Source organism: Phyllostomus discolor, chromosome 8 (genome assembly GCF_004126475.2).
Source record: "Phyllostomus discolor isolate MPI-MPIP mPhyDis1 chromosome 8, mPhyDis1.pri.v3, whole genome shotgun sequence".
NCBI classification, from domain to species: Eukaryota; Metazoa; Chordata; class Mammalia; order Chiroptera; family Phyllostomidae; genus Phyllostomus; species Phyllostomus discolor.
The window spans coordinates 95,506,935-95,530,421 of NC_040910.2; the positions used below are offsets into that span (position 1 = coordinate 95,506,935).

A 23,487-nucleotide genomic window follows, 5' to 3' on the forward strand; every position below is an offset into this window, starting at 1 on the left:
ATAGGGATCCAGGCTCAGTGGACCCTAAGCACCACATTTCCTCACTTTTGCCCTGGCCCATTAGGTGAAACCTCAGGCTTGGTAATAATGATTGCCTGAGTGGGAATACTGCGCGCACACACTGGCCAGTTATTGGTTTGGAATATGAAACGGATGTATGAGGATTAATTCCTGTCCCCACTATAGGGTTCCAGTCTCAGCCTGTTTCGCCTGTTGTCCCTGTGTTTGACCCCTCATCTTTCCTGCCTTCGCCCTCGCGAGGAATTGTGGGCTAGCCCGCCACCTCCGCGAGGATTGCTCCGCGCCCAAGTCCGGCCTCCACCCACGCTTTTCCGCGAGTCCAGTTTGAAAAAGGTGAATTCTGAGACCGTTGACTCTTAACGGCCTGTCCAGCTTAAAAGGTAGCTGGAAAAAATAAGCAGGTAATATTCCCGTAGTGGGTTGAGCATGGGCACCCCGCTGTTCTGAGATGGAGTAGCTGGGCTACACAAGAGTTCCTGTTCTGGTACAGAGTTTGGAAGGGACTGCTTCTGAAACAGGACCTCGAGAGACTTGAGAGGTGGTTTGCGAAGTCTTTCCTTGCCTAGGTGAGTTACGATTTCTTTTTGGAACTGGGGGACAATTCTTAGCTTCAACTTCTCTTTCTAAAAGAACTCCCTAAATAGTGCAAATTAGAGCCCTTAAATGCATAATATCTAAGAAAGGAAAAGTATGTTGACCACGTTAGCAAATCCTACCCATTTCAAGTGCTCGCAACAATTCCACGAGGGAAAAAAAGAACACAGGAGCTCATAGTACAGTTTTCTTGAAGCCACAATTAAAGCCTAGTATTCTTTTTTCTACCGCGAGCTCCCTTGAAATGGGGGCAGAATTCGAGAATTGTTTGTCCCCAATTTGGTATGGCAGAGAAGGTCTGGTAGGGCTGATTAAAATGTATTTTGTTTGCCACTCAATACGTTGCATAACCTCTAGTATTATCCACATTCGGGCACACAGTGGGCATTTCATGTAAATTGTCCGCAGGGAGAATTCGCGTTTATGCTTATTAAGCAACCAGGGCCTTGGGTGAAAAAGAGATGGCATTAATACATTAAAATATAGCTCTTCAGTTAGTTTGGTCAAATTCAGTGGGCTCTGTCGCGTTTAGAATGGTGTTTTATTGGCATTGAAGAGTTAAGAAACTACCAGTAGTTGACTGTATCTATAGCTCTACAATTGTTATCTCTATCTTATTCTGACACCTGAGTTGTCTGTAATTATTGTTTTCATCATCATTCTCAAGATTTTTTAAAAGCCCCTGCATAATCACCCTGGTTAGTGTGGCTCGGTTGGAGTGTTGACCTCTATGCCAAGAAATTAGGGGTACTATTCCCATCAGGGCACATGCTTGTGTTGGGCCGGATCCCTGGTGGGGCACATGCCTGTGTTGCTGGTCCATCCCCAGTGGGTGTGTGTGTGTGAGAGACTATAGGATTATAGGCTTATAGCATCTTCCTATAGTGTCAGGTTTTCTCAAATATTTTTTTAGAGAAGAATTGAATGACTTAATTGGTAAGCTATTTAAAACATTTTATATTAAATAAACATTAATACAGGGTGCGGCAGAAATAACACCTGTGTGAGTATGGTTGGTACGGTGTAATAATTTATAGTTTTAATTTTGAACATTTCACCTAAAATGTCCTATGCTATGCTTGGGTGTGATATTGTTATGTTACAGAATTACATGCTTATGATTTTGTAATAAAAAGGGGCGTTATTTGTGCCAGGCCCTGAGTGTGTCTGTGTGTAGTTTTTTAATATGGAAGCTTCACGAATTTGTGTCATTCTTGTGCATGGGCCATGCTGATCTCTGTATTGTTCCAATTTTAGTATATATGTGCTGCCTAAGCTAGCACCTGATAATATTTATTATCCAGACATGAATAATCCACATGAATGTGGATTATTAACCATTGCCTAAGACAGGATATGTTCTTTTTGAAGTATTATGATTCTGAGAGGGCTCAGGAATCATGAGAAAGTTGAAGGGTATGTTGAAACACCACTTATTCTTGCTTGAGAGGGGAGACAGTCTTAGGAAGGTGGATTAGTTGAAGACCATCATCACACTCCCACTATGTGGATCTCTTCGGACTTCTTCAAATGTGTAAGTGTAGGAGGTGTCCCTGCATGAGCTTTTCCCTAGTTTGGTTCAAAATTAGAATTATTGTATGTGCAATTGATTTTTTCAAGTACGGGTGATCTTTTGTCACATATCTGAAAGAGCATATTTAGTACTTGTGCTTGAAACTTTGAACCGACCACCCTATTTTAACAATACATGGGCTGGATTTTAAATACAGTTTTTGCCAAATTTCATCTTTTTAGACTTGACCTTTCATCAAGGTAGTACCTTCATGACCTGCACTGGACATCACAGTGATGTCATTAGTTCCAAGCTCTTGAAGGAAAGAAGAAATTTATCTTGTCAGTCTTTGAATCTGTATATTGTCTTTACTTTTGTTTTATTTGAACAGCACCACCTAACTATACTAGGAAAAGGATGCATAAATGAAATCATCAAAGGGGTGTGGGGTATGTAGGCAAGTGCAGTGATTGCTGGTAGTGCTCACACTAGACCTACATCTCCTAAGATTTTGATAATATCCAGATAGACAAAATATTGCTGCATGATATTGTAGTTGGGACGAGTTTTTATTGCAGAAGTAAGAGGGTCAATGGAATGCATGATAAAAGACACCCTATCTTTACAGTGATTTGAATCTGAGGGTTAAGTGCCTGTTGATGCTATTAGCTTGTACTTGCCTGGCAGGAAAGGTACCATGATCAGGAAGGTGTTTTCCCAGGGTGAGACTCAGGTGTTGCACACTGGGAATGTTGGCTCCTGTGATTTCTCCAAGTGTCGAAAACTTGATTGCATAATTTGTGGTAGTGGGGACTGTGTGTACACTCTCTCTTGGTCAAATCTGCTAAAGGTAAGACTTTGGTGAGGTATTTCTTGGGGGAGGCTAGGTGTGTACATTCTTTGTTTGTTGTTTCTCCTTCCACTTTATAGCCAGTGAGTTTAGTATTTCCTCTAGTTCAGTAATTTCTCTAGCTTGACATCTCTTCTGTCTTATTCTTACATGTGTTTCTGTGGCTGACCTGTTTTCTTTTTTTCTATTCGGGCCCTGTACCCCTGTAGTAACATTAGGGCCCGCCTGGATAGTTGAGGGTAGTCTCCCCACCTCAAATCCTTAATCACATCTGCAAAATCTCTTTTGCATTAAGTGGTAACACAGTCACAGAGCTATTAAAATGATGTCACTAAAAGATACTTGGGGTATGCAAAAAAGTGCAGTGTCTTGTTTACATTGTACATACACATTTCTGATTTTTGCAAATATTGCAGTAACCCAAAATGTTATTGTTTGGCTTTTACTGTGATTTGGAGAAAACTTTTATTTTGTGATGGTCAAGGACTTGCATGAAGAGAGTGACCATATGTGTTGAGTGCTTGAGATCTGAGGGTGAGGTGCCAGGAGATGCCAGCAACTCATACTTACCTGTCAGGATATACCATGATCATGAAGGCGGTCACACATTGTACTCTGGGTGTACTGACTCCTGCAATTTCCCCAACTGTGGGAAACTTGACCGCATAAGTTGTGATAGTGGGGGGCTGAATTTCTGCTCTCCCCTGTTTTAGTCTATGTTCAACAATGGGTATGGCTTCCAGTGTGCATGTTGATTCACGTACACCAAACTTGTCTAAGAAAGTAGGGTGTGGTTATTCAGTTGACCAGTAGAGGGCTGACTTCACACTACTTATCTGCATCTGTTTTTGCACCTAATTGTTATGAAGATATACAGGAAGATATGTCTAGGGAAGATTGAGCAAAAGAATACACATAGGGCAAAGGGTAAAAGGGGGTGTGGAATTTAAGGAGGACTGTCTTAAGTTTGTTGACTAAGAGTGTTAAGTGATAAGTTATTTTGCAGAAGGCTGAGAGTTTTATAATTTATCACTTAGACTTTCCTGAACTGGGTAGTTATATTAGATGCGTTTTTCACTCCTATTCAGGTATGTCTCATTAGCTGTATTTTTAGATTTCCCCCCCAAATTAAATACTGAAGTACAATATAATCTGTGCTAGTGACAGTCTTTTGTGTTTTCTCCTAGACTTTGCTTTGTTTTTGTTTTCTCCCCAAAATAATTTTATTAGAGTTATACACATGATTTTATAAACACCATGTAGAAAGGCTCAGTCTGAAAAAAATAACCCCTGACCCATCTTTCTTACCCTGTCCCCTTCCCTCTCCCCAGAGTACTACTTTTAAAACTCTCTTAGTTGTTTCTTCCGAGTTACCTCAGTAAATAATATTCTGTGCCAGCACTTATACTAAGGATTTAGCTGAAATTCCCCACTGCAGTACCTTCCCTCCTCTATCCTTTTCTTATATTTATGGTACAATTTTTAGTTCTTCAGTTGACTCCCATAGTAACTTTAAGTTGTATACCTTTATTACTTGTTGACATCCCTCTTGGAAAAATGAGAATATTGGCAAGACTTTGGGGTTTAAAAGAAAGTGTTATAATTTTGCCCCTTCTACCCATAAAAAGAATTAATTTAATGATGTTGTAGACTATGTAGGGTGATAGAAGAAAGGGTGGGGAGAAATGCCAGTGGTAGTTTTTGTTGAGTCAATAAATTCAATTTAAAAAAAAGAAATGTGAATGATGGGAAAATGTAAAGTATTTACCACTTGTAAATAGTATTGACTTTTGACTTTTGTTTTTTAAGTGATTATTGGTGGTACATAGAAATACAATTGAGCCTTGGCTGGTGTGATTCAGTGGATTGAGTGCTAGCCAGTGACAAAAAAAGGTTGCTGGTTCAATTCCTGGTCAGGACACATGCCTGATTGGGGGGGTGTGAGAGGCAACAGATCGATGTTTCTCTCCCTCTCTTTTTCCCTCCCTTCCCCACTCTCTAAAAAGAAAATGTTTTTTAACAGAGAAATACAATTGATTTTTATATATTAATTTTGTATCCTGTGACTTTGCTAAATTCAGTTCTGAGTTTTAATAGGATGTTTTTGAAGATTTTATTTATTTATTTTTAGAGAGGGAAGGGAGGGAGAAAGAGAGAGAGAGAAACATCAATGTGCGGTTGCTGGGGGTTATGGCCTGCAACCCAGGCATGTACCCTTGCTGGGAATCGAACCTGCGACACTTTGGTTTGCAGCCTGTGCTCAATCCACTGAGCTATGCCAGCCAGGGCTGGCTGTTTTTGGGTAAATGCTTTAGAATTTGCTATGTAAACTGTCATCATATATGAATAAAGATAGTTTTACTTCTTTCTATCCAAACTTCAGCTTTTATTTATTTTCCTTGCTTTATGCTCTTGCTAGGATCTTCAGTACAATGTTGAATAAAAGTGGTTAAAGTAGTCATGCTTATTTTCATCCTAGTTTGGAAGAAAAGCATTCCATCTTTCACTATTAGGTATATTAATTGTAGGATTTTTATAATACCATTTATCAAGCTAAACATACTTTGCAAAGTTATTCTCATAAGTGGGTATTGAATTTTAATTATTTTTTCTGCATTTACTTAATTTGTTTATATGCAGAGTTGTAAGGATTGAGGTTTCTAATGATAAACCAACTGTGCATTCCTATATAAACTCCACTTGATTAGATGTATTACCCTTTTTGTATATTGCTAGATTTGGTTTGCAATTTTAATGAAATTTTGTGTCTACATCCATAAGGGAGAATAGTCTATAGTTTTCTTATATGATCTTTATCTGGCTTAGTATCAAAGTAATGCTGGTTCATGAAATAAATTGTCTCTTTTCCTTCAGTGTCCCTTCTGGTGGTGGCCATGGCCACCACCCCCATGACCAGTGTTAGAACAAGTGGTTCCAAAGTTTCCGCTTCTGCCCAAAGTGTCCTTGATGCAAAAGTCTGCATCTTTTTCTTTTTTCCTTTTTTTTTTAAGAGAGAGAGGGGAAGGGAGGGATAACGAGAGGGAGAGAAACATTGATATGTGAGAGATACAGTCTGTTGCCTCTCACATACCCTCAGCCAGGGACCTTGCTTGCCCACAACCCAGGATGTGCCCTGAACTAGGAACCGAACCAACGACCTTTGATTTGCTGACTGGTGCTCAATCCACTGAGCAACACAGCCAGGGCTAAGGTCTAAATCTTTGACCTGTGGCAGAAAAGGCAAAAGTGGGTGAGTTCCCATTCTGTGGCTACATGGTGTCAGTGAATGTGAGCAGCTCTCCTCTGAAGCCCTGGAGGCTGCCTGTATTTGTGCCAACAAACACATGGTGGAAAGGTGTGGCCAAGATGGCTATCATATCTGACTGAGTATGGTTCTCGGCCTTCCATAGCAACCTCATCAACAAGATGCTGTCCTGTGCTGGGGCTTTAGGGTCTGGACATTTATGTGGGATTCCTTCAGAAAGCCCCAGGACATAGTGTCCAGGGTCTGCATTGGCCAAGTCCCATGTCATGTGCACCAACTGCAGAGCAAGGAGTATGTGATTGAGGTTCTATTCTGGGCCAAGTTCAAGTTTCCCTGGTCAATAGAAAAGCCACATCTCTAGGGAGTACTGTACTTACCAAATTTAATGAAGATGAATTTGAAGACACGGTGGCCAAGAAGCGGCTTATCCCAAATGGCTCTGGGGTCAAATACGTCCCTAATCGTGGCCCCCTGGACAGATGGTGGGCCCCACACTCCTGAGGGCTTCAGAGTTGTTCCTTACTGTGCCCACCAATAAATCCTATTTCCTGTTTAAAAAAGAAATTGGTAAATATTCCCTCCTCTTCTATTTCCTCAGAATTGTGTTATTAGTTTGAGCAGAAGTGTGACCTGATTGGACTTAGGCTTTAGCAGGATCCCTGGCTGCTATTGCTAATAGACTGAGGGGGCAAGGACTGAAGAAGGAAGGTCAGAGACTACTGCAAACTTCCAGGCAGGAGATGAGAGTGCCTTGTCCCTAAGGGGTAGCTCTGGAAGTTGTGAGGAGTCAAGATTCTGGACATATTTTTAAGGAAAAAAACGAGAAGACTTGCTTGCTGAGGATTAAATGTAGGATATGAGAGGAAGGAAAGGAGGAAAAGATGATCCCTAAATTGATCTATACTTTTAATACTTTTTTCCACCTATGAAAGTATACAATCCAGGGGGCTGTCCCTCTTGCTCCTCCTTTCCACCCACCCCCACTCACTCGGGAAGCTGGGGTATCAACATATCAGGGTACTCATAATCACGAGGGACAGTGTGGTATTCTTCATGAAACTTCCCTTTATTCTTTTAAGCCTTTATATTATGAAAACTTCTAATGTAAACTAAAATAGAAGACACTACTCCCGTTTAAACCATACCCAGCTGCATAAAGTGATCAACTCAAGGCCAATCTTGTTTCACCTATACCTCTACACCCTAAATCCCCAATAGTGACTATTCTGAAATAAACCTCATGAGTGTTACAGTGTTTCAGCCACAATTATTTCAGTATGTATCTATGAAGACAAAGGCTCTATTTTTACTTGATATTTATAACCGCTTTACTGAGATATAATATACATGATAACATTCATCCATTATATAGTTTAATGGTTAATATATTTATACAATTGTCCAACCATCACCACAGTACAGTTTCAGAGCATTTTATGACAGGCCCCAAATTCCACCATTCCCATTTTCATTCATTCCTGGTACCCATTCCCCAACCCTAGCCATAGGCAACAACTGATCTAGTTTCTGTCTCTGTAGAGTTACCTGGTTTTGAAATTTCTTATAAAATGGAATCATATGGTTTATACTGTTTTGTGTCTGACTTCTTTCACATAGCATATTTTTTAGGTTCATCCATATTCCTGCATTTATCATTTTTTGTCCCTTCTTATTGTTAAATGGATATACCACGTACTGTCTATCCATCCTACTTTTTAAAAAATATTTTATTTATTTATTTTTAGAGAGACAGGAAGAGAGGGAGAAAGAGAGGAAGAGAGAGATTGATGTATGAGAGATACACCGACTGGCTACCTCTCACACAACCCCACGGGGGACCTGGACTGCAATCCAGGCATGTGCCCTGACTGTGAATCGAACCAGTGATCCTTCGGTTCACAGGCTGGCACTCAGTCCCCTGAGTCACTCCAGCCAGGGCATATCAGTCCTTTTCTTGATAGACACCTGAGTTATTTCTAGTTTTCAGTTTATTATAAATAATGCCTTTATGGACATTTGCATATGTAGACACATATCTTTTCATTTCTCTTGGCTAAATACATAATGAGAAAAATGGCCCAGTTATATGGTTAGTGCATATTTAACTTTTAAAGAAACTACTGGGGATGGGGAGATGGGTTAAAAATGTAAAGAGGAATAAAAGGTATAAACCTCCAATTATATTTAAAAAAATAAGTCACAGGGATATAATGTACAGCATAGGGAAATTAGTCAATATTATCATAATAACTTTGTATGGAGACCGGTGATTACTAAACTTATTATGCTGATCACATAATAAGGAATGTAAGTGTGGAATCACTATACTGTATACCTGAAGCTAATGTAATATTGTATGTCAACTATACTTTAATTAAAAATAAAGAAGAAACTGCCATACTTTTTCAAAGTGGCTTTACCATTTTGCATTGCCACCAGCAATGCATGAGGGTCCCAGTTTGTTCACATTGTTGCCAGCTTCTTTGAATTGTGGTCATTTTTTGGTAGGTGTATAGTGTAGTTTTAATTTTTCCAAGTATTCATGATATTAGCATCTTTTCCAGTGTTTATTGGCCATTCATATGTCATCTTTGATGAAATGTCTATTCAAATTTTTTTGTCTTAAGTTTTAATTGGGTTGTTTGTCTTATTATTGAGAAGGACTCTATTTGCTAATTGACTTATTCTTAAAATTGAATTTATTAGGGTGACATTGGTTAATAAAATTATGTAGGTTTCAGGTGTAGTATTCTGTAATACATTATCTGTATATTGTATTGTGTGTTTATCACCCCAAGTTTTGAGTTAGTTTTTGAATAAAGTGTGAGGTAGGGTCTCATTCAGTTGTCCCAACACTACTTTTGAAAAGACTATTCTTTCCTCCATTGAATTATTTTGTCACCCTTATTGAAAATTGTCAGTCAGTATAAGGGTTTGTTTTCTGGATTTTCTAGTTCTATCCCATTGATATCTGTTCTTATGCCAGTACTACACTGTTATTGCTGTTGTTCTGCAGTAAGTTTTGAAGTCTTGGAAGCATGAGCCCTCCAACTTCTTTTTTTTCTCTCTCTCTCTTTTTGCTATTTTGTTGGTATTTCCTTTTAAAAATGGCACAAGCCTAGGCACAAGGGAATTGTTTGGGGGCAGAGGGCAGGTACCATGGATATTGAACACAGAAGTGTATGAAGCATCCAAGAGATGTTTGCTGAAGAACTTAAGAGTCTTTAGTTTCCTTGATTAGTGTGAAAATGTCCAAAGCGTTTTATTTACAGTGCTGTAGCCTCTAGTTCCCAAGCAAAGGTTACAGTTTTTTCTAGATAATCTAGACATGATGGGGAGAGGAGACAGCAAGGGGAAGTTACATCATGGGGCAAAGGATGTGGGTATGCAAATAAATGCAATGAATGCTCAGATCTTCAGGAATGCCAGGTATTCTGAAGATGTCAGAAAAAAAATTAGAAGCAATATTGAAGCTTCTGTTTCTTGAAATATCTAATGTTACTGAAGTGGGTCTTGTGGGTACTGGCTTTTGTAGTTACTGTGTATAAAAGCCTTGTGCATGGAAGAGTCTGGAGGCTGACCAAAATACCAACAACTCATGCTTACCTGGTGTGGGAGATACCATGATCATGAAGGTGGTTCTTCCAGGTTAAGACTCACCCATTGCACTCGGGTGTGTTGACCCCTGCGATTTCCCCAAATGTAGGAAACTTGACTGTATAATTTGTGGTAGTGGGGACTGCATTTGCATTATCCCCTAATTACTTCTGTTCCAAGAGTAGTTGTCTTTCTTGATTGACGTGGCTTAGCGACTGAGTGCTGATTTGATAACCAGTTGTTAATCAAAAGGTTGCTGGTTTGATTCCCAGTTAGAGAACAAGCCTGTGTTTTGGGTCATGTTCCCAACAGGGAGTGCACGAGAGCAACCACACATCCACAGGTTGATGTTTTTCTCCCCCTTTCTCCCTCCCTCCCTTCCCCTCTCTCTAAAAATAAATAAATAAGTAAAATCATTTTTAAAAAGAAAAGTGTAGTTGTCTTGCTGTTTTATACTTTGTCAGGTAACATGGCTTTTTAAAGTTATTTGGATTTTCGCACAATGATTTGTTTCATTTTCATTTTCTTAAACCTTTTCCTGTGTTATTTTTCAAATTTATTTAGACTACCTATTTTGGTAATCTTGTCCCCCTTTTTATTAGAATTTTTCCCTGTTTAGAGTAAATTCCATAAAGGCAGTTTTTAAAATTGATTTTAGAGAGAGAAAACATCAATTTGTTTTTCTACTTATTTATTCATTCATTGGTTGATTTTCTCATATGTGCTCTGACTGGGAATTGAACTGAAATCTTGGTGATATCTTGCCATGTCGGGAGGATGCTGTAACCAACTGAACTACCTGGGGAGAGCCCGTGTATGGTCTTAATTCTTTAAAGTTAAGACTATAGCTTCAAGGTTTCTGTTTAGATACTAGTTTTTAAAGCCTGCAAGAATTAATACAAAAACCCATAGAATTGGGGATGAAATGAGGAATGGTTACTTTTAAAATCAGAACTTTTTATCCCCAAAACCTGTGTTCCTGTTTGGCTTGTTTTCCTCTCTTTTAAATTTGAGGATGAGGAACTATGAAGTCAGCTGCCTGGGACTTATGACGTGGATATGTACCTGAAATGCTATGTGAGTCAAAAGCCTTTTAAAGAATTTTATTAAAGTTTCATTTTGTGATTTATTTCAGAGAGAGAGGGGAAAGGGGAGAGAGCACGAGAAACATTGATTTGTTGTTCCATTTATTTTTGTACTCATTGGTTGATTCTTGCGTGTGCCCTGACCAAGGATCAAACCCGCAGCCTTCGCTTATCAGGATGATGCTCCAACCAACTGAACTACCTGGCCAGAGCAGGGCCCAGTGATTCTTAATCTTCAGAGTGTAAGAATTACCTGGAGGCAAATCCAGTATTGGGGGCAGGAAACGGGCTACTGGAGGGTGGCTAGGCCTCCATGAAGGCAAATCCAGTGGAAATTGGAGCTGTCAGAACCACCACCATGACTATGGGCAAGAGCAGCAAGATGCTACAGCACATCGACTACACAATGAGGTGCATCCTGCAAGATTGTCATATCATCTTGTGCACCTTCAAGGCTTTCAACAAGCATGTGAATTTGATACTCTGTGATTGTGATGAATTCAGGAAGATCACGCCAAAGAACTCAAAGCAATTAGAAAGAGAAGGGAAGTGAGCCCTCGGTCTGGTGCTGCTTAGAGGGGAGAACCTAGTCTCAGTGACAGTAAAGGGACTTCCTCAAATATACTGGTATTTCCAGAGTGGCAGTTGCTGGAGTTGCTGGGGCCCAGGGATCAGCAGGGCTGCTGGCAGAGGAATCCCAGCTGTTGTTCCCATGCCCCAGCACCCTGCAGGACATGCTGGGCCAGTTCGTGGGGTTTGTAGGCCATCCCAACATGTGATGAGCCCACAAAGAAGAGGCACTATTGCAGCTGCTGCAGCTGCTGCCACAACTAGTATTGCAGAGGGCCCAACACAGTACCACCAAGCTGTGGGTGTCCTCCCCTACCTACGAAGAACCAGTGGGTAATCCATATAGGCAGTGATGGGCCCACCTCCTGGTATGAGGCCTCCCATGGGTACTTCCTGGATGAGGAACTACAATGGGCTTGCCCCTCCCCCAGGAATGCAAGATCTTTGATCCTTGGCCACAGAGTTATGAAAGTAGCTCCATAGCCCTGGCTGGTGTAGCTCAGTGGATTGGGGGACAGCCTTTGAATTAAAAGGTTGTTGGTTGTCGGTTCAGTTCCTGGTCAGGGCACATACCTGGGTTTCAGGCCAGGTCCCCGGTTGAGGGCATGCAAGAGACAACGGATCAATGCATCTCTCACACCTCAATGTTTCTTTCCCTCTCTTTCTCCCTTCCTTCCCTTGTCGCTAAAAAGTAGAAGGTACTTAAAAACAGTAGCTGCACAGAGGCAGAGGACAAGGCTCCCCTGAGACAAGTTACCACAGACCTGTTTGTTTCTTATTCGGGATTGTCTGGTTTGCCTTACAGGGCCCCTCCCCCAAGAATGTACCCACTAAGGCCTTAGATTCACCTTGGCCCTCCCCCAGCTCCCTGCCTGTTTCTTGACTATACATAGTCCTTTTATTTCCTTGTGGCCTGAAACAAATTTATAATAAACTCTCAGTAGGCTATCAATGGGGGGCAAGGGGAAAGAATTACCTGGAGGGCATGCTAAAAGCACACACTCAGGCCTTATCCCCAGACATTCTGATTCAGTGGGTGATGTTGATGCAGATAGTGATGGCTTGTACTTTGAGAAACACTGTTAGGATAGAGTTCACTGTACTTTTGAAAAAAAAAAAAAGCTAAATATTCTTACTCATATATCACAGGTTGGCACAGGTAACCAAGTGTTTGGTGATTGAAGACAAAGAATTGAACCAAACACAGAATTTACAACAGAGAGAGAGAGAGAGCAAATTTATTAAGCGATATTACACTCCAGAGAACATGGGAGCAAGCCAACTCTGAGCAGAGATTGATCTCGGGCTGGAGGGATTCTATTCTTACAGGGCAGATCTTTCCTGGCTAGTTTTGGTGGGCGTTTATTGTTCACATACTAGTAGTTGTATTACTTTAAAGCTACTGCACATGTGGTCTCCAATGATTTTCCTTGATTGGCCACTGGGAAGGGGCACCCACAATGTTAATTTATTATAATGCTATTATAATGAAGCAGGGGTCCTGTACCATCTTCTGAGCAGGTGCATTTATGATTCACCATGATTCAGCGCTTTTCTAGAAAGCAGGAACAACTGATCTCAGAACAGGGTCTGTGTCCTGTATCGAAGTCCTTTATCTTAGCCCTGGGGCTCCTCCAGAGTTTCCTCCCTCCTGATTATTTCCTGCCTCAGATATATGGGTGTGATTGGATTAGGGAGGTTCTCAATTTTGTTAACCCAGTCTTCTTTTGTAAGAAATAGTAATGTTCCCTTTACTATCCTGAAGATGTTCATAGAAAATTTAAGCTGTATATACTTCCCCCATAAATGATATAATGTTCTAACTGAACATGATGGAGAAATCGAAAGTATAATATTATGCCCTGACTGGTGTGGCTCAGTTGGTTGTAGGGTCATCCTGTAGACTGAAAGGTTGTGGGTTCAATTCCTGGTCAGGGCATGTGCCCAGGTTGCAGGTTTGATCCCTGGTTGGGCCATAAACAAGAAGGCAGCTGGTAAATGTTTCTCACATTGATACTTCTCTCCCCCTGCCTTTCTCCTTCCCTCTCCCTCCTTGTCTCTCTAAAAGCAATGAAAAAATGTCCTTGGGTGAGGATTAAAAACAAGTAAAATGTTATAATAAAGTCTCTCAATATGTAAATACTCAGCATTACTACAAAAGAAACAAACAAAAAAAGTTCCCACAAATTTTCAAAAGTACACGTTTAAGTGGTGGCAGAGTCACTGAGAACCACTGGTTTAGGTGGAGGTTTGAAACAGCAGGGGAGAGGGAATTTAAAAGATATGTATAAAAGGAAAGCCAAGTATCAGTGAAGATGTGGGTGCAAGAACATGAATTTGGAGTAATAGGGTTACAGCTTCCTCCCCCAGAGCCGAGAAAATGGGAGTAGAGGAGGAGATAATTGTTGGATCTCGAACCAGATGGACTGAGGAAAGGTGCTATGCTTATGTGTAAAGGGAGCAAGATGAGGTGGTTGAGGGGTGAGTAAAATGGCATCTAGAGTCTGAAGAATCAAACCAACCCAGAGTTCATACTCCCCTCCTGCAGTAAGTAGACTGGAGGCCAAGAGATTTACCTGGTTCAAAACACAAAATGCTGGGAAAATAAAACAGCACCAAAACAGGTTTTTCAAATATATTTACCTAGCAGAAAAACTCACAGCCTCGTGGTCATTATGGTACGTGCTTTTGGCTCTTCTTACGCATCTTTTCACAAGACTTTCAGGATCAAGACATTCCTGGTCAAGAAACGAAAACAGAATTGGCCCGTCACCCAATGGATTTGGAGGAAAACTGTTAGAGGAGACAATGGAGAAGAACCAAGCTGGGTCTATAAGAAGTTGCACATGAGATGGCTAACATACTTACGCTGTACCTAGGTTGCTTGCATCTTACCATATCACTGAAAAGATCATGGTTATCTGGACAGTTGGGTGTGTTTTATTGGGAAATTATTGGCAGAATGATTTTTATTTTTGTTAATTTTTTTTTCTGAACCTGTAGGCTGGTTCAGTAATGAATGTGAGACCTTTTAAAAACAAACAAACAAAAACTCACAGACCAGAAGGGAAAAAATCCATCCAATCCCTGCAGATGGACCCTGTGTATCCTCTGGAGGACATCTGTTCATCGCAGAAGCCTGGGGGCTAGATTTTAACAGACCTTGGGCAGGAAACAAAGACTTGGCTGGATGGGAGGTCAGACTGGATAGTTCCTGTGCATTCCACAGGAACTGCCCGAGTAGATAGATCTAGAGCTTGTCTAGAGTCATGCAGTGAACCCTGACTTGCTGTCCAGATCTTGGATTCTAAAACTCTCTCTCTGCAATTACATCCCGCTGGCAGGCATTCTCCATTCGAAGCCCTGCTCCTCCCCTCTCAGGAGAAAATGGCAGGGCTGGCGTGGACCATTGATCTCTGCAGACTAACTGAGTCAGGCTTGCAGCTAAAACGGCTTCGTATCCTTTTACTCAAGGAAGACTCCACACAGGGAGATCCGAAGATCTTTGGGTACAGTGAAAGTTGGGGCGGGAGGGCAGGCAATTTATGTCAGGAAAATATCTGGGCTGACGTTACTTCTGTCGGGGCAAGTGGGAGGAGAAAACGGATCTTCCTACACCAGGAAGAAGGTGAGCAGCTGCTGGCTTTGACCCACTGAGCTGCACGTGACGTAACGCCGGGAGGTGGAGTATGTAAATTACAGATGTAGGGACATTTGGAACTGCGTTTTCTGGGAAATTAGGCATCGTATTCCGCTGTTACCAGTACTAAGATATAGCACGAAAATCCTATTTTTTTGTTTATTATATATAGATAAAGGCCAATTACAGTTGTTTCTGGTGTCACCCGAACCTTACAGTGATGTGGCCAGCAGTGGACCCTGCCTGGGTCAGAAACAACTCATACTTACCTGGCAGGGGAGATACCATGATCACGAAGGTGGTTTTCCCAGGGCGAGGCTCACCCATTGCACTCCGGGTGTGCTGACCCCTGCGATTTCCCCAAATGTGGGAAACTCGACTGCATAATTTGTGGTAGTGGGGGACTGCGTTCGCGCTCTCCCCTGGTCTTATGTGATAAAAGCAGACGTTTAAGTTAAATTACTCTAGGGTTTATACTGTAGCTGCAGAAGGTATTTTTTCCACAGGCTTTCCTAGTAATGCTTTTGTGAGTGTGAGCTTTATTTTGGGATTTGCTTGTTTTGTTTTAGTACAGTGGGGGAATGAGGCTGTTACTAGTGAATTGGAAGGTTGACATACAGGGTGAAGCATGTCTGCTAGAATGGAACAGGTCTCTGTCACCCAACTTAGTTACTGAAGCAGCATCCTAGTTATGTGAAGAAACAGCAGATATATAAGCATTCTGCCCTTTGTTTTCTTTGAGAGCAGAAAATAAAGCTCCCTTGTAAGAGATACCTTCTCTATACCAGGGGAAAAGAAACATTTCCAAAGAAGGTGAGTCAAAGCCAGAAAATTTTGTACAAACAGACCTTGTTAAAACAATTCTGATGTACCTTTAACCTTCCCATACATGTTAGTTATTTTTTCACAATTGCTTCTTTGTTCAACCTCATATAAAAAGCATTTAGGTTTTGTCACTTCTTTGGGTCTCCATTTTCTTATGAGGGCACCTGTGTCAGGTAAATTTATTAAATAAGTGTGAATACTTTTATGCTGTTAAACTATATCTGCCAATTTTACACTTAAGCTTAGCCAGAGACTCTGAAAAGGAGAGATAGGTTTGCCTGTACACACAACAGCAAAGCCTTTGGTACTATAGTTGCTGCAGAATTGTCTTGCCCAGAGTGCCTAGCCAAAAGCACAGAAAAGAAAACACGTGTCACCTGTTTTCGTTGTCTGAAAAGAGAGAGGCACTCGATTTGTTACCAAAGCCAGGCCAAGTGCTCTTTTCTTTCACACCAATGGGGCACCTGTCCAGGAGTGGAATGGCCCAGGTAGGGTTCGAGGGGCTTGAGGCTGTATGTTACACGCATTCTCTTAGTCCTCACAGAAACCTTGTTAGGTAGGCAAGCATTTTACTCCTACCTTACAGTTTGGGGAAATGGAGACAGAGACTGAGGTTAGAACCTAGGCTCAGAGGAGCTGCAAACTCAGCCCTGGCACACCTGCAGTGATGCTTTGCCCTCGGGCGGGGCTGTGGGCCTCTGCCTCTCAAACTGCCCTGCCCTGCAGCTCGGAATTCAGACTCATCAAAAACAGATCCATGTAAGAACCTGTGCCTAGAAGGCAAAGAGTTAAAAACTATCCCCAGCTACCCGTTGAGGATTGTCTTCTAGATTGTCCCTAGGTATAGCAACAGTGAATTTATCCACTTCAAGTGTTAGTGATACAGAGTAACAAGAGGCGGGGTTATGTAGATGAGTAGCATGGTGACTGCTGGTTTGAATGTATTCATGGGCAAAATTTCCTCTGGGCACCCAAAAGAACTACTTTAGTTTCTGTCCTATAAATGATACTGCAGTTTCCAACCAAAGACCTGCAGAACTCACAGTATAATCGACCATGATTTAAAAGTGTGTTGAGGACTATTGTGATGACTGGAAAAAGGATACTATTCTAATTTCCCTGGCAGGTGAGATAGCAATGTTGTGTAGGTGGTTTTCCCGGGTGAGCCTCACCCATTGCACTTTGGGTGTGCTGACCCCTGTGATTTCCTCAAATGTGAGGAAACTCAACTGCATAATTTGTGGTGGTGGGGACTGTGTTGTACTCTCTCCTGACAACTCAATTTAAAAGCAGTATTGATTTTCTCTTGTTAATGTGGTTTAGTGTACTGAGGAGTATCATGTGCACCAAAGGATGGCCAGCATAATTTCTACTTAAGATGTATACCTGCCTGAGTTCCAGGCCAGATTTTCAGTAGAAAATGAGTGGTAGGTAACTACACACTGAAATTTCCTTACCTATTTTTCCTTCCTTTTTTTTTTTAAAGATTTTATTTATTTATTTTTAGAGAGGGAAGGAAGGAAGGGAGAGAGAGAGAGAAAGAGAAAGAAAGAAAGAAACATCAATGTGCGGTTGCTGGGGGTTATGGCCTGCAACCCAGGAATGTACCCTGGCTGGGAATTGAACCTGGGACACTTTGGTTCCCAGCCCACACTCAATCCACTGAACTACTCCAGCCAGGGCTTTTTCCTTCCTTTTTAAAAGTAAGTAAATAAGGTCTTAAAAAAGGAAAGAAGTATTTTCCCCCTACACTACTGTGAAGTACTGACATGATTTTGCAGCTAAAACTTCCAGTGAGAACTGTAAGGTATTTGTGAAGATTGGGGAAAATTGGAATTTCTGTATACTGCTGGTGGGAATACAGAAATGTTGCAACCACTATATAAAACAATATGGTATTTCAGTGAAACATGGAGTTTCCCTATAATCTAGCAGTCCTAGTTCTGGATATATACACAGAAGAAATGAAAACTCATTTGAAGAGTTATTTGTATATTCCTGTTTGTAGTGGCATTATTTACGATAGCCAAAGGTAGAATCAACCCAAACTGTCCAGCAGTGGAGGAAGCATGATAAACAAAACGAGGTGTGTATGTGTATCCATACATACACTTAATGGAATATTACTATGCATTAAAAGGCAAATTCTGGTGTATGGTACAACATGAATGAACCTTGAGCACATAGTGAAACAAAGCCAGTCACAAGAGAACTAATACTGTGTATTTCCACTTATATGAGATACCAGGAATAGTCAAAATTATATAGACAAAAAGTAGAATGGTGGTTGCCAGAGGCTGAGGGGAGGAGAAAATGAGGAGTTGGTGTTTAATTGGTATAGAGTCCCAGTTTGGGAATATGAAACAGTTCTGGAGATAGATGGTTGCACAGTGATGTTTACAGATACTCAGATGACACTGAATTGAACACTTAAAAATGTTTAAAGTGGACCCTGGCTGGTTTGCCTGAATGGATTGAGTGCCAGCCTGCAAACCAAAGGGTTTCCAGTTTGATTCCCAGTCAGGGCACATGCCTGGGTTGTGGGCCAGGTCCCCAATATGGGGCGTGTGAGAGGCAACCACACATTGATGTTTCTCTTCCTCTCTTCGGCCTGTCCCGTCTCTCTAAAAATAAATAAATGAAAACTTTAAAAGATTGAGCAGCATTGTCACATACAGGTGAACATTTCAGTATGAGAGAGCCTGAAAATGCACATTGGATTTGTCCAGTTGTAAGAAGATATTGGGGACTTTGTCAGTAGCCCAATGTCAGGAGTATGGTGAAGAACACAACATTAACAGGCCCTCAGTGCAGGCGCAATCCAGCTAAATGGGTGAAGTGGAGATAGTTACTATAGACTGACTCTCCTTTCATGAAGACACATGACATAACTTGCTATTTTTAGTGTGTTATTTTGCTAGAGTTCCCATATCAAAATAGTACAGAATGGGTGGTTGAAACTACAGAAATTCATTTTCTTACAGTTCAATATCGAGGTGCCAGCAGGGCAGGGTTCTTCTGGGGCCTCTCTCTTACTGCCTCTTTTACATGGTGGTTCCTTTGCAGTCACCCCTGAAGCTAAGGTCTCCTTCTCTCCCTATAAGGACACCAGTCACAGTGAATTATCACCCCATTCTAACAACTTCATTTTAACTTAATCACCTCTTTAAAGACCTTATTTCCAAATACAGTCACATTCTGAGGTCAGAGCTTCAATATATGAACGGGGGGTGGGTAAAATTCAGCCCCCATTAGACACCCAAATCATTATAGAAATATGCCACTCTTTTATACCTGGTTATAGAGGGAGGCAGAAATATGGATAGGACATGATAGCTTGCTCTAAAAGCTTCAGTTCATATTTAAACTAAGCAGTGCTTTCTTAGTTTTGTTTGCTTAAGAATGTTCTGGTATTATTTGATTACTAGGATGCTGCTTTTAGTCACTTATGTGGATATTAACAAATACCAAAGGAAATAAATTTAAAACACTTAAGTTATTAGCATTTTCCACCTTTTGTCAGTGGATAAATTAAGGAGGTATTACTTTTTAGTAACCTAAAAGCCTCCTGGCTAATGAAGACCTACCGAATATGTCAGCCTTCATTGCTTTTTCTTTGACTTCACCTTATGTCACACCCTCTGTGTCTCTCTATGTAGTACTTATGCCCTTGATGTACATGCTTGTTGATTCATGTGGATGTGACTTCTTCTCTTATCTACTGTTTATGGAGCTCCAACTTGGTGCCTCTTGTCTGCCCGGCTAGACTGAGCATTGTGGTGGCAGCAACCCACTTTTAGGTGTCTTATGTATATAGCATCTGTCACATTTGAGACACATGGTAGGTGTTGCACAAACATATGATTGTATTATGGTCAGGTGTGGATGCCATGTGTAGAGAGTTAAAATTTCACCCTGGCTGATCTGGCTTAGTGGTTGAGCACTGGCTTGCAAACCAGGAGGTTGCCATTTCGATTCCCAGTCAGGGCCCATGCCTGGGTTGCAGGCCATTTCCTTGTTGGGGACATGCGATGAATGTTTCTCTCACACATTGATGTTTCTCTCTTTTTTCCCCCTCCCTTCCCCTCTCTCTAAAAATAAATAAAATATTTTTAGAAAGAGAAAGTTAAAAATTCTGAGCATGGTTCATATTATGTACTACAGTAGCAGTTAACACGGAGAGCTCACTTGGTGCCAAGCACAGCTCTAAGCTTTTTACAGATGACAGCTCATTTAAACCTCTCAGCAACCCTCTTACTATTATCTCCATTTACAGAGGAAGAAATTGAGGTCTATCAGGGTTAAATAATTTTTCCAAGGTCACATAGTTATGGGGGTGACAGAGCTTCAGAGACTAAACTGTGATCCCAACCCACATTATAATGTCTGCATTCTAACATAATGACTGACTGCATTTGCATACTAACCTTTCAGAGTTAATATTCTCCTAGTTATCTTAATGATACAGCAAAGATGTTAATTTCTAATTTCTATCTAGTAGTCATCACTATTTTAATCTTGGGAATTGGTAGTAAATATATTCAGTTCTTCAATATCAATAGTAACATTGAGAATAAATGTTAATCTTGTAGAATTTCAGTAGTTATTCCTCTAATTCTGTTCATGATAAATGAAAATGGGCAGAAGTGAAAGAAATGTATGTAAAACTTTTTAAAATAAAAAATATGAAAGAATAAAATAAGCATGTTGCTTTCTTTTTGAAACAGGATGTCTAGAGCTGTTCATCTTCCAATCCCCTGTCCCGTTCAGCTTGGTTCCTTAAGAGATGACTCTTTGGAAGCTCAGCTTCATGAGTATGTCAAACAAGGAAACTATGTGAAAGTGAAGAAGATTCTTAAGAAAGGTAGGCACTGTGTTGAAATGATAGATGCAACTTGGTCCATGTTTCTGAACAGCGCTGGATGGAAAAACAGGTATATGCTAAAATTATGAGCTCTTGGGGAAACCGCAAGTTAAATGAATGAGATGACATGTTCTGTACCGGTGCAGTGATATTTTTCAATAGAGGTCTTAAATCATTGTTTGGAGGCTGCTTCATTTCGTTTTGTGCTGGGGAACCATAAGATCTTCCTACTGTTGGTTTCCTGAGGTTTCTCTTCAGGCCCTGGCCTCCAGCTTTTGATTCTGGCCAATTCCCTTTTATCTTCAAATGTAATTCCATCCACTGGGTCCTCTGAGGCTGGCCACCTTTCATAGCTCTCCTCTTCCTTGCTCCTTCCAAACACTTGGTGCTTTTGTTTCCAGGGTTTTTTTTCCTGGAGGCTACAGGTAGCTCAGCCTGAGAAGAGGCAGAAATAGCACATGTAGATCAGGTAATCTTCAAAAGAACAAACACAAAAAAGCCACAGGCAAACAAAACCTCTGGCATTTGGCCTTTGATCTGGAGATCCAGGATGGCTTTTTTCAGAGTAACCAGTCTCCTGGATTCACCTGTCTTAGTTTTCCGTTTCTCATTCCTCATATTGAAGGGGAGGCTTATGAAGGTTCTCTTAGATGGTCTGTGGAGTAGTCAGGGTGACCTAATTTCTCTTCAGTGTTCCTCCATTTGCCTCAACAGCATTGAGAACTTCCAAAAAGATACCCCAATTTTTGTAGGATCCAACTACCCAATAAAAGTTTCCTCAAAAAGTTCTCAAACTTATTTATATACCACCCCTAGAGTCTATAGGTGAAGTAGCTAATAGCGCAATAATTTGTTTAAAAGGTCTTGTTTTTCTCCCCTCAAAATTTTGCATTTTATCCCATACATATCTATGTGTGTGTATGTGTTTATTGTATAAGTAGTTAGTATACACATTATAATCCAATATCTGTAGATACTGCAAAGTGATTACCCCAAAAGTCTAGTCAGTATCCATCATCATTACTCTTCATCACAATTGAACTCCCTTCACCCTTTTGCTCATCCCTCAGCCCCTTTCTCCTCTGGTAACCACCAATCTTTTCTTTGTATCTCTGAGTTTGTTTTTGTTTTGTTTTGTTTGTTCATTTGTTTTAGAGTCAAGATATGGGTGAAGTCATAATATTTGTCTTTCTCTTTTTGACTTAGCATTATATCCTTTTCAAGGTCCATTCATGTCACAGTGGCAAGGTTCTATTTTTTTTAATGCCTGAGTATTATTCCACGGTGTGTTTATGTTTTAACATAAAAAATTGATGTTTAGGATTGGCATATAACTTTTAGTGTCTGTCTGTCCATACCCTTCGGTGTGAGAAGCAGAGTTTTAAGACATATCTTATCTCCTAGACATTCCTGAACGAACATTCTGCATCTTCAAATTCTTTTTTTTTTTTGTATATTCCCATTTTTTTTAATATATTTTATTGATTATGCTATTACAGTTGTCCCATTTCCCCCCTTCTCTCCCCTCCACCCTGTACCCCCTCCCACCCACATTTCCCCCTTTAGTTCATGTCCATGTGTCATATTTATGAGTTCTTTAGTTTCTACATTTCCCGTACTATTCTTGCCCTCCCCCTATCTATTTTCAACCTACATTCTATGCTACTTATTCTCTATACCTTTTCCCCCTCTCTCCTCCTCCCACCCTCCTGCTGCTAACCCTCCATGTGCCCTCCATTTCTGTGGTTCTGTTCCTGTTCTAATTGTTTACTTAGTTTCTTTTGGTTTTGCTTTAGGTGTGGTTGTTGATATTTGTGAGTTTGCTGTCCTTTTACTATACATGTCTTTTCTTTATCTTCTTTTCTTAGATAAGTCCCTTTAGCATTTCATAAAATAAGGGCTTGGTGATGATGAACTCCTTTAACTTGACCTTATCTGAGAAGCACTTTATCTGCCCTTCCATTCTAAATGAGAGCTTTGCTGGATAGAGCAATCTGGGATGTAGGTCCTTGTCTTTCATGACTTGGAATATTTCTTTCCAGCCCCTTCTTGCCTGTAAGGTCTCTTTGGAGAAATCAGCTGACAGTCTGATGGGAACTCCTTTGTAGGTTACTGTCCCCTTACCTCTTGCTGCTTCTAGGATCCTCTCCTTCGTTTTTACCTTGGCTAATGTAATTATGATGTGCCTTGGTGTGTTTCTTCTTGGGTCCAACTTCTTTGGGGCTCTCTGAGCTTCTTGGATTTCTTGGAAGACTGTTCCCTTTGCCAGATTGGGGAAGTTCTCCTTTATTATTTGTTCAAATACGTGCTCAATCTGTTGCTTTTCCCCTTCTGATTCTGGTACCCCTATAATTCGGATATTGGAACGTTTAAAGGTGTCTTGGATGCTCTTAATCTTTTCCTCAATTTTTTGAATTCTTATTTCATCATGCTTTCCTGCTTGGTTGATTCTATCTTCCTTCTGGTCCACTGTATTGTTTTGAGACTCATATTCCTTCCTTTCACTATTGGCTCTCCTCCGCGTGTCTTCCTGCATTTGTTTTATGGTACTCTGCATTCTTTCATCTAAATTTCGTCCAAAATCCACCAGTTCCGTGAGCTTTCTGATCACCAGTGTTTTGAACTGCGCATCTGATAGATTGGCTAATTCTTGGTCGCTCAAA

At 40.7% G+C, this 23,487-nt stretch overlaps 1 protein-coding gene, 5 non-coding genes and 3 pseudogenes across 6 annotated transcripts in view; 8 read left to right on the plus strand and 1 right to left on the minus strand.

The window, feature by feature from the left end:
* Window positions 1-1,794: 1,794 nt before the first annotated feature.
* On the minus strand, window positions 1,795-1,898 carry LOC114504370. Its single transcript, XR_003685147.1, has one exon. It is a non-coding gene; the product is annotated as a U6 spliceosomal RNA (small nuclear RNA).
* A 902-nt stretch (window positions 1,899-2,800) lies between these two features.
* Window positions 2,801-2,961, plus strand: LOC114504449. The gene has a single exon (XR_003685215.1). It is a non-coding gene; the product is annotated as a U1 spliceosomal RNA (small nuclear RNA).
* Window positions 2,962-3,540: 579 nt separating this feature from the next.
* Window positions 3,541-3,685, plus strand: LOC114504450 (annotated as a pseudogene).
* A 19-nt stretch (window positions 3,686-3,704) lies between these two features.
* On the plus strand, window positions 3,705-6,744 carry LOC114503824 (annotated as a pseudogene).
* Window positions 6,745-9,841: 3,097 nt separating this feature from the next.
* LOC114504433 lies at window positions 9,842-10,002 on the plus strand. Its single transcript, XR_003685202.1, has one exon. It is a non-coding gene; the product is annotated as a U1 spliceosomal RNA (small nuclear RNA).
* Window positions 10,003-11,192: 1,190 nt separating this feature from the next.
* LOC114503825 lies at window positions 11,193-11,943 on the plus strand (annotated as a pseudogene).
* A 3,453-nt stretch (window positions 11,944-15,396) lies between these two features.
* LOC114504386 lies at window positions 15,397-15,560 on the plus strand. The gene has a single exon (XR_003685161.1). It is a non-coding gene; the product is annotated as a U1 spliceosomal RNA (small nuclear RNA).
* Window positions 15,561-17,071: 1,511 nt separating this feature from the next.
* On the plus strand, window positions 17,072-17,232 carry LOC114504445. Its single transcript, XR_003685212.1, has one exon. It is a non-coding gene; the product is annotated as a U1 spliceosomal RNA (small nuclear RNA).
* Window positions 17,233-20,625: 3,393 nt separating this feature from the next.
* The window catches only part of TEX14 (testis expressed 14, intercellular bridge forming factor), a 69,555-nt gene continuing 66,693 nt past the window's right edge, over window positions 20,626-23,487 (plus strand). Inside the window, exon 1 of the mRNA XM_028521764.2 lies at window positions 20,626-20,824. Within this exon, the coding sequence (XP_028377565.1) occupies window positions 20,689-20,824 (136 nt within the window). The 5' untranslated portion in view covers window positions 20,626-20,688. The remainder of the gene's footprint in view (window positions 20,825-23,487) is intronic.